The 11,703-nt window shown below is 35.1% G+C and overlaps 1 protein-coding gene across 1 annotated transcript in view; it reads left to right on the top strand.

Annotated features, from left to right (window-relative positions):
- Positions 1-7,560: 7,560 nt before the first annotated feature.
- LOC108728450 (E3 ubiquitin-protein ligase RNF220) overlaps positions 7,561-11,703 on the top strand; it is a 157,926-nt gene continuing 153,783 nt past the window's right edge. The window contains exons 1-2 of the mRNA XM_018457006.1: positions 7,561-7,674; positions 11,493-11,662. Coding sequence (XP_018312508.1) covers positions 7,561-7,674; positions 11,493-11,662 — 284 coding nt within the window. The remainder of the gene's footprint in view (positions 7,675-11,492; positions 11,663-11,703) is intronic.

Raw genomic sequence — 11,703 nt, forward strand, 5'->3', positions numbered from 1 at the left:
ACTAATACACTTTTGGAATCTTAAAGTATATGTTTGACATTTGGTAAAAACGAGAGATAGAGTTCAGGAGAAAGAGAGTTTAGGTGTAGCAGGAATAAAAAATAGATCCATAACTTTAAAGTTTTTATAATCTCTAATGGTCAAATACTTCAAATTTATCACGGATTATTCGTAGAAACAGCCCAGACAGCACAGAATATTTATGATAAATATTTATTAATATTCATTTTTTGAAATGTTATATAGATATTTCATACATATTTTATATAAAGCTTTATTCGAAATATTATTAAAATATAGACTAAATATTTTATGCAATATTTATAATAAATATAAATAAATATTTCTAGTAAGTATTTTTTTACTTGGTTTATAATGTCTCATTAAGTATTTTCATAGCATTTACTATAACATTCATAATAAATATTTCATAATATTTATAATAAATGTTTATGATCTGTGCAATCTAAGACCACAAAAATATATATTTACAAAATATTTAAAATAAATCTTATAAATATTTATAAACATTTTGTAAATATTTTGTAAATATTGTGTGCTGTCTGGGAGAGTACTATTTTTTTACCACAGAGAGCGCCACGCGTGTTATTTCATAATTCTCTGTCGGTCTGAGAATCAGTAGGTATATTTTTTAGATTGGAGCATTGTGTGATGAAAGCTGTTTATATAATCAAGAAAGTTTTCAAAAGATAAGTTTTCACAAATAAGATGTTCTATAACTACTCGAAAAGGAATGCTGTGAAAAATTGGTAAATAATATATTTCTACACCGTAATGATAAACACATTTTTACACCGTTTTAGTGTAGATGTCTCTTTAATTTATATTTTTAATAATAATTCGTTTGGAATTAGTTAATCTTTCGATCTTTATTAAACTATTCTTTAAATTTGATTGGGTAATTAAATTTTCTGTACTTTCTAACTTCTTTACCATCCACTAGATGTCGTAGTCAGTCTATAAAGTTATTAAAAATCGAAGAAAGAAATTTTATGGTTTTGTTTTAATTGACTAGTATGGAAACGATTGATAGCTATATTTCTTTGTATTAATTACTGTATGTATTAAATATAAAACGGATATTATATATATATATATATATTAATGGCTCAAGTATTGTTGTGATTATTAGTTTACTGATTAATTGGTAGTTGTTTTACGAATGAAATTCATAGTTTGGAAATATGAATCCTGAAGCCGCGCGCGTGTGCATTCAGTAATATTAGATAGGACAATTAAATTAATTAATTATATGTGCGAAACTCGAAAAGGTTTCATCGTATATATTTAATAATTCTTTAAGAATTGAATCGTAAATTAATTAATAGCAAATTAATTATTTCTGGTAACTCTTTAAATATCGATTAAATATGTCTCGGCTTTTCTTTAGAAAATTATCTGTTTTTGAAATGGAAACTATATAAAGCCAATTGTTTGTGATTCTTGAAGTACTATATCACTTTAAATTGACATTTATATATCCTTTTGCAAAATTTTTACGAAACATATATATAAAAAAATTTTATATTTTAAAATTAATGTCATTGTTTTATTTTCAGATTCTTTGCTTACTGATTACTGATTACTGATTCTTTGCTTTCTCTTTGCCTTCTTTCCATTGTGTTTTTATCTGTGTATTTTATTCTTACATACATCTGATTCAAATCAAAATCATAAACTAATAAAATTTTGGAATACAGAAAGTCTATAAATTAGAACTTTGTATCGAAGGTATATGATATTCTTTTTAATATAAAAAAAACGAATACAAATTAACAAATAATAACGTATATATTACTATTTGATTATGGAATATGAAATAATAATTGTTAGTTCAAAGTAGTCAATGAAATGTATCAATAACCAGAACATCAATTTATACTACATCAGTTTAAATATAGGTTACAATACAATAAACAGTTAAAAAGTTTTTAATGTCCAAAAATCTGCATAAACTAAAATACAAAATAATATGTCTAGTCGCACTATGAATGTTTTCACAACGTGAATCGGTAATCTTTCTAACAGCTTTGATTGAATAAAATCGCAGTTGCACGCATTCCACATTTTTTAATCGAATACACGGATTAAAGTGAAAATTCGCACGGTACTTCCGAAACCAAATACGGCTGTTTCATTCTAATTTTCTTATGCAATTTATATTTAGTATTCACTGCTAACATATTCGAAATTTGAGCCACGATTGGTGCCAATTTCACACAGCAAAATACGGCTAAACGCTTCATTGAATTCCTGCCGTGAGCACATGCGAAAATTTTCGAGAAGGAGGCCAACGAAAGAGAGGAAACGTCGTGGAGTATCGATCAAGAACAAAGGATTCAAACGGCATACGACGAGAGAACGTGTGAAAGCACCATCCAAATCGGAGCGCGCGTTCGCGGGAGTCGTCGGACATAAAAATCAACGATGTTGCTGGCTGCGCGTTCGGTGCGCAATTGAGAGCTGCGGGAAGCGTCGCGCGTGGCTGCGCGGCGCGCGACTGCGCAAGTCGCGCATGCGCGAGCGACGTTGAACGGCGAGTAGTCGCTACGGTGGCGCCAGTCATGGCGGCTGAAAACACACGCGCACGCTGCCGCCGCCGCCGCCGCCGCCGGTCGGTGCCTCCACGCCTCTACCTCGCCTCCGCCACCGCCACCGATCCCACGACTCGTGGGTAAGTACCCTCACACTCCACGCTCCAATCAGTCTGCACTCGCATGTCCACGAGGTTGCTCGCACGGGCCTGGCGGCATCCTCTCTCTCTCTCTCCCTCTCTGTCTCTCTTTCTCGTTTCGTCCGCTCGTACTCCTGTTCTATCATTCTCTGTCTCGCTCTTTCCCCCTCTCTCTCGTTTACCGTCTGTTTGTCTGTCTCTCTCGCTCTTTCATTCACCTGACTCTTAACGCGAGCAGTGCGTTACACAGCACGGGGGTGATACCGGTCGCCAGTCGAGGTACTGGTCGCGGACACCGCAGCCGTGGTTGAGGTTAGGTCGACGGACCAGTCGGCCGTAGTGGCGGGACGCGGCGCGGCGGATTTGAATTTTCGAACCCACCGGTTACCCGCGCCGTGTTTACGCGGCTTCGCCGGGTGCCGCAGATCGATTCGCGCGCGCGTCGCGATCGGAGGATCGCCAGGGATCGTCGTCGCCGTCGTTGTTTTTCCCGCCGGACGGTTGCAGACCGGGTTTGTGATTATCGTCATCCACGATAACCGGGCAAATCGTTACGCGCGCTTGCAGATTAGGTGAGGCGACGTTAGACCGACGAGCGTTTTGTCGAAACGAACGGAAACGCTCTGTGAGGACGATGCGCCGCGAGTTTTTAACGTCATCACCATCGCCGCCACCGCCGTCGTCGTCGTCGTCGTTGACATTGTTATTGTCGCCGAGGTCGTCGCATTCGCGTCTGGTGGAAACGCGCAGCGACGGAGACAAGCAGCGGGCCCTGTGAGGTTTCTGTGAATGTTCTCGGACAGCCGCGTGCCGCGGCTAGCCGCGCATCAGTTTCTCAGTGCACACGAGGAAAACGTATGCGTGCTGGTGATCAACATGTCTATTCTTGCGCCCGGAAGCGCCACGCGGATCTCGCTCGGTTCCGCGTATCGTGTCGTGTCGCGTCGTCGTTGAATTCACGTCGCGTCGCTCGGACAATGAGAACGTCGTGGTCTGCAGAATATGCTCCAAGCCGTCGCTCCGAAAGCGGAGCGGTCACGCGATTATCTCGAGTCTTGCACACTTTCGTCATATAACTATTGGAACATAACTGCTGTAGCGAACGTAGACGTAACACACATTCTACAATAAGTCGTTATTTAATCCTCCATGATTCAACCGAGACTTTGAAGACTCAGGCGAATTTTCAATTTTGAATTATTCTACTTCAAATTCGGACATATACAAAGAAAGTGAAACGTTTCGAATCGTACGTGAGCAGTTTGATAAGTCAATGACTCTGTAAAAGGAGACTGTGTTGAAAAATAAGTCGAATTTTTATATCAAAAAAGTTAAAAAACAGTCACTTATTAAACTCGTGTCATTGTAAAATTGTATTTTTGAATGTTGTGAAATAGTGTGAATTTTTTTTAGATTTTTTTGTAGCTCACAAACCTTTTAAAAAACACAATTAGGTACCAGTGATCCGGTTGGACTTAGAAAGCAGTGAAAAAAATGTTGGACTATGGAGGGTTAAGCTTCAAGTCTTAAGCCATAAAAAATTGATCATTCACAGTCGAATGTGAAAAGAATAATCGACTGCGATTAGTCAATTTCTTACGGTTTACGACTTAAGCATAGGTAATAGTTTATTGTAGAAAGCCCCCAAGAAGACTGTCCATTTCTATGAAGTTGTCATTATCGATTTAGAAAGAATAATGTGTAGCTTATATATTGTTCTCTTTTTCTCTCTAAAATATTGAATTTATTTTATCCATTATATAGCAAATTAAATTTGTTAAACATACGAATAATCAGTGTCGGTTTGTAATGGTATTAACTTTTTACTTATATTCGTTAGAGCCTTTAATATATTAATATTGTCTAAAATATTGAAGAGAAATTCAGACCTACGACATTACGTTCTCTTTCTAAATCGAGCACAGATGCTACAATCAGGAAATGTGCAGTCTACTTTTTTACGTCTATGATAGCGAAAGTGCTTTGCGTTAGCAACGATGAGAATGTTGTCGATTCTTTGTACGAGACAAGTGAATTTTATTACGCAAAGTTCACTTTTTTGCCTCAGAAAAGAAACGCTATCGATAAAAATGACATAGAATAATTACGGTGAAAATGAAAATCGTTAGATTGTTGCGTAGAAGCTAGGAATTTATCTGCGTGTATCATTATTCGAACGTTGATATTTGAACGTTTTTATATTAATTTCTTAACGTTATTTGTATTGGCTGATTAGATAACGTTACAGATATTGACAGCTGCCAACCGACTGTTTTATGAACGATTGACAAGAGGCTCTTGTCTCTTTAATGTGAGTAACGAAGCTTCGTACTTTAACAAAATTTTGAAATGTGTAATCTGTATTATCGAATTATTACTGCATATTTTAAAGCAGTATAGAGATAACGTCAGAAGTTTATAGACGCGCGGAAAACGTTTTGCAAATCGGGAACATGAAATTCTGCAGAAGTATTGCGTAAGTGCATTTAAATATGCACAAAAGATAAAAGGATTTATATTTGAAGTGGACTCGAAACTTGTTTACCCAAAATAATGTTTTGAACTAGTTGTCAATCCGATTATTTTTAGTTACTTTGTATAAAATTATAAGATGGGGATACATCATTTATTCACATGATCATAAATTGCTAATAGACTGATAAGTCAATTACGATTATTATATCACATTGATTGTAATTAATCCTTTTTCTTTACATCTTTACATTATTAAGCAATTTAGAGAATTATTTGCAATACTTGAGCGATGCAGAAATACATGAAAGTAATTTTTTGATACTTGATTTCTTAAATTTTTTGTTATTCTTGATTTGGATTTTTTATTATTTTTAATTTTTGATTGGGATTTTTGAAATAAGAAATAATTGATAGAAACAGCAATTAGAGCCTTATAGTTTTTTGTCAATTGTTCATAAAATTGTGCTCATAAAGCTTTCGATTCGATTGTTATTTCTAAAAATGAGATTTTACATGAATTTTTTGAAATATTCACCACTAATATTTCTCACATGCGATTTTCTATCGAGCGCGAGTATCGTTCAGTCGTTGTCGCGAAAGCGAAGCCGATCTGGCATCGATCGACGCAATTACTCGCGGATCGAATTCGATAGCTTTCAGGTTGAAAGGTTAGAAGTAGCAGAAATTGTCGGCAGATCGACATCCGATCCAACACCGGTGATTAATTGACAATCGCGATAATTAATGATACACGCGGTATACCGCGATCTCGTGCCACGACACGCTGATGTATTCTATTAAATCGCGTTTTGCGGAAGAAAATATCGAGTGAGTTATGAGCAGGTTTGCTCGTATTTATTCATTTTTGAGGGACAATTGTAACAACTGTCACAACAATTTAAGATTGTTAAATATTTTCGCTATACATGACTTGATTTTTTAAGCATTGTCCATTTACTACTTTAAATGGCATGTTTATCATTTTTGATCTACGGAAGTTTATACCGCTAAATGAATAAATTTTATCATATTAATAATTTAAAAATTTTAATGTTCTAAATACTCAATTTAAATTACATATTGTAATCAAGAGTTTAAAGTCAGGCATTTTGAGAATTGATAATGATCTAAGACTGTAAAATTTAATTAAGATAATGAAGTTTTTCTTATGTGAGTTTAAAATTTACCTACACAATAACTGCATACTATAAGAATGAACGAACTGAAGATTTTTAGATTCTTTTATTAGATTTCAACAAGATCTTTACATATTCAAAGTATAATTTTACGATATGTGAGTTCTATAATAATGGCAATTGTTCTAACATTCTAGAAACTATTTCAAAAGTAATAAATGTAATAAATGTAATAAATTGAAAAAATAGTGATATAATTATCACAAATTGTACAGTTTCCAACATGATTGTAGAGAATGCTGTTGGTTGCTGGACTTACCTGACTGTTCCATAATTAATTAAACTGTTTTATGTACGAGAAGTGCTAATATGAAATTGATAAAATTATAATTTCATTCCGATAGGAAACACGACATAATTCTCGATGTAATTAATGCGCCACGACGTAATCCTCATTGACGAGCCGAGCTAATTTATTGAATTCACTTTTCGATCGATGACCTCTTATATCCAATTTTGCGCATTCTTAAATTGTAAAATCCGAATTGTTTGAATTGTAATTTTAAAGGCAAAATTCGTAAAAAAGTCTGGAATGGAAATTAACAAAAGAAAAGTTCAGAATGTACGTACTATTTTTAATCCATCATATGCATTCTTTGAATCTAAGCGTTTTTTAATATTATCATATGTAAATTTTAATACACAATTTTACACAGTTTTTATAGATTATTGTTAACAATTTTTTTATTAATGATTTATTGAAAATAAATTGTCAATTTTTGACAACTTGTTAGAAAAAATAATTTAACAATTATCAAGATAAAGAACATCGATAAAGTACTTAAAATAATTTCTTATTGGATTATATTTTCTTTGAGAAAGCTTTGAGAAAGCTTTGAGAAAAACATGTGCTCTTTTACGAAATTTATAACAAAATGCTGTACATTAAAAGAAAAAATGAAAAATGAAGTTATTCATCGATCGAGAAATAAGCATAAATCGCGCATAACGATAGTCTATTCATAATCATCAATATTAAAATTGTAAAGGTCTGATTAATTCATAAATTTAATTAACAATTAATAATTGATTAGCCAATACAAACGCGATCGATAAAGTATGTCTGATCATCGCGGTCGCGTTTTCGAAATTACGCGAAATTCTCTTCGAGTCTTGCGTTGCCGAGCGTATTTAGAATAGGAAAACGATTAATCGACGAGACACGGAAGGAAGAAAACGACGTATATGTTTTAGATGGATAATTCTGCGTACGTACCGAATCACCTACCGCCACCATCTCTGGTCGTGTTCTCGCAGGCCGGAGGGCTGCCTGAGGCCTTGAGAATGCAAAGACCATTCAATCCACAAGTTAGTGTCCCATTGTCCTTACCCTTACGCCTATAAGCCTCTGCATGCTTGCATTTACGCGATTGCGCTGCGTTTCGCTTACTTGCAACACGTTGAAACGTATTTTAACCCTTTGTCTCTCTGATAAAGATTTCTATTTTCTTTTATTCTAAGATTCTCATTTATTTATGAAGAAGAAAATGTGATTATATAAATGCGAATAAACTTGATCACTCGAAATATATCACTTTAATTTTGATTGGACTCCGATATATCTTTACTTATCGTGAATTGCGCACAGTTAGACGTTGCGTAATCGTGTAAAATTTATATTTGTGTGATTTTTTAACTGTATTAAAATCGATGAAGGAGTAAGATTTATTGGAGAATTATATTGGAGGATTAAATCACTTTCACGCTTGCATCATGTAGAACGAAACTGCACTGCGGTAATTCGAGCGTATCGTATTTGACGGTAACATACGTCACTATTTGGCAGAAAAGTAACTTGAAATATGTACAAAATAAACAAAAAAAAAAAACAAAAAGTAATTGTTGGCATTGATTTCAATAAGCCCGTCGGACTGCTCGAGTTACTTCCATCTCGCTTTGCATATCTGTGCCGCTTTATACACTGCAGTACTAATTAATGCACGCAATGAATAGAAATTTGATTGTATACGTGTGTATAAATGTGAATGCTCAAATAATAGTTAGTATCAAGTCAATGATGCACAACTTTCTTTTATTGAACAAATTGTTGCCTTGTTTTAGATATAATGTCCATTTACTGACAATTATAAAATGGAAAGAGTATAATTAAGAAATATAAATGTAAATAAAGATTATAGCGCGTTAAGCAGTTGTTTTTGTACTGTGGCGAATGCATCGCCACTGCCTTAATTGTAATCGGATCGAGACACGAGAATTATAATAAAGATATTCGGAGAAACATATTCGGAATTCGGGAGAATAGCATGTGTATATTCAGTCCGAAGACCGCTCAGCTGTTCGAGGTAGAAAAAAGATAAACGCGCGAGTTAATCAGCGAACGAGCGAAATTATTGTATAACGATCACCGAAATATTAAAACGACATATAACTTTAAATGTAGCAACTATGGTGCATCGCAATGTATTTTTTATCTAAGTATTTGGATCCTCGATACAGCTGGAGGCCACGAGTAATTATCCGTTGTCTGAAGCGAATGTTATACGCGGTATAAGGGAATAAAAGAAAAGGAAATCGCGTCTATTTCAAAGCTAGCAACCGAATCGAACGATCTAGAAATAAATAGATTCTCCGAAGTCGAGTCACGCGATTGCTGGCGAGACAACGACAAGACAGATCGTTACCGTCTCTTGACACGTGCGAACGCGGAGCGTGTATCAATTATATTATTTAATAAAGACCTAACTGTTTGCTGTCGACAAAATATATTTTAATCTAACTCATTTAATCCGCATCCTAGCAAAAACTAAAGTACTATTAAAAGTAGAAATATACAAATTAGAGCATACAAATGAAGAGAAATACGTAGATTGTGCATCATTGACGTACACTTCTCTGGGTGTACTGAGTGTAAGCATTATAATAAAAAAAGAGAAGTAAAACGGTCATCAGTGAAATAGTAAGTATTTTCACACGATCAACGATCTGTGCCAACTGGAATTAGTTATAAAAGTATTGTTCATGGAGCAGCTGCGAATTATTTCATAATTCTAAAAGAAAATCAATTCTTAAATTATGCAATATTTATTTTATTACATTAAAATGTGACATCAACTTGTGTAATTTTCTTACAGTTTTCAAATTTTATGTAGTGTAATCAAAACACGCGTGTATTGATAACGAATTACCAAAAATACCGTTATTAAACTTCCGATAATAACAAGACTCTTTTAAATACAATTTTATATCGCATACATTTTTATCTCATAACTGTGATTGCCGCAAATATTTAACGAACGAGCATCGCGGTTAATTATAAGCGTATTCCACAGCGTTTTTAAATGCTTGAATATTTTTCATACGTGCGGGACATCAATCGGGTCTGGATAACGCGTGCAGATGCGGAACGGTAGATACAGATAGTGATGGAATGAGGGAGACAGCGAGAGAATGGGTTGCATCAAAATTCAGCATCGTTAAAAAATGAGATAATTTCAGGGCGAACCTAATTGTGATGGCGCGGTGACAAAATACGCTCGCGTTTTATCGCCCGCGGTAGCGAGTGGGGGAAAAAAATAAAAGATTATTGCAAATATGCAAGCGGCGCGCGTCGCGCGACACCGATCGCGAAAAAAGGACCGAGGCCGCAATTAAAATAATAATGAATACCTAATAAATCACTGATTGGACCGCGGGCGCAAATATGCGAGCCGGCGGACGCGAACCTCATTTCCCTGTATAAAAGAATAATAAACTAATCGCGGCGTACTAATACCCGCGCGTGTAACTCATCGCCCGCGTCATTATCGGCCGAATGAAATGTTTATCCGGAAACCAGTTGTCCGTTCTCGCCGATGAAATCATTTTGTACTTCCGTTCTTAGTAGCATGGGATGACGATTGACGAGTAACACTTTGCGTTTTTATAATTCAAGATGAATTTGACATTGAGCCATATAACATTTCTATATTAACTATCACATAATTATCACAACAATATCTCAATTTGTGTTAAAGAAAATTCGATAATGTATTATTCAAAATTTAAGTGAAAAAATAATCGCTATATAATCCTGAAATATCTAAAATAATCAAAGTAATGTGAATAATTTTTTTCAAAATCAAATCTTTTGGACTGTTACAAGATATTGCAAATATAACAATATTTTCTTCTTATTTAATAAATTTAAAAAATAACTTTTTGAATATTCTTTTTAAATATGACGTCATGAAGTACTCGTACGTAATTACACGTTGTAACACTCGCCTGTTACTCGTGTCATTACGTTTTTCGACAAGTCGAGGCATAGGAAATACAATGCACCGTTATTACTTTGGCCACGTTTAATACGATCCGATAATTCTGGCATTATAAATGTTACAAAATCCAACGCGTAGATGCTTCAGCCGAGCATTCAGTATGCGGCTTAATAGACTCGTCAATCACGGCGAATTGAATGATACAACCGGTACACGGGGGGTGGTAGAGAACTGTGGGGGAGAAGAGCTTCAGGTTTTGACGGATTATTATAACACAGTGGTTTCGCGTTATTAACAGTATACCACCACGCTGCTTTGATATTATATGCCATTCAGACGTAGCTGAAAGCGCGGAAATACCCTCATGCTGCAAATGAGCTATCGAATTACGCGATTCAAGCATTTTTTCGCTCGTCGCGTATACGTGGAATAAAGTTATCCTATCGAATTTGATAATACGAAGGCGGTTTTCTGAAACGGGAGTAAACGTTAGGATTCCTTTTGTAAATGTCACTAAAATTAATAGGAAATCAGAGGTTAAAGACTTACAAGATTTATAACTGAATGTAAAAAGAAAAATTTATTATAAAATTTTATAGTGAAGTAAAATATGAAATATTTCATTAAATAAAATTGTTTGCAACGTTTTAATATTTAAACATATTTATATAATATATTAATATTAGAAATATTTAGGACAAAATATGTACAGAAGATTCAAATTTCATGAATATCTCTCTCTTGTTCTTTTCTTATAATTACATAATAACATAATTTGTAGACCATAAATATATGGTTTATTTTGATAAATTACGTTTCTCTTTCTCTCTGTTTCTTTCTTTTATGATGCTCCAAGATTCATTCTATTAGATTTTTTATCAATCCTTTTTTGCTTTTCGTTTGTTCCAGGTGACCGATTCGAAAGATCTGCAGGTGCCCTTCAGCACGGCGGCATCGCTGGGCTACGGGCTGCATCACATGCTGCATTTGCCGCCGCAATTCCTACATCCGCTCGATCATAGACTGCCCTTCGGCGGCTTTCGGCCCTTGGTGCCGTCCGCGTTCGCGCCCCCCAGCAAGTGCCTCAAGGTCGAGACCGGGAACGGCGCGGTGCCAGGGA

The sequence above is a fragment of the Mycetomoellerius zeteki genome, unplaced genomic scaffold (genome assembly GCF_001594055.1).
Source record: "Mycetomoellerius zeteki isolate Tzet28-1 unplaced genomic scaffold, Tzet1.0 scaffold62, whole genome shotgun sequence".
NCBI lineage: Eukaryota > Metazoa > Arthropoda > Insecta > Hymenoptera > Formicidae > Mycetomoellerius > Mycetomoellerius zeteki.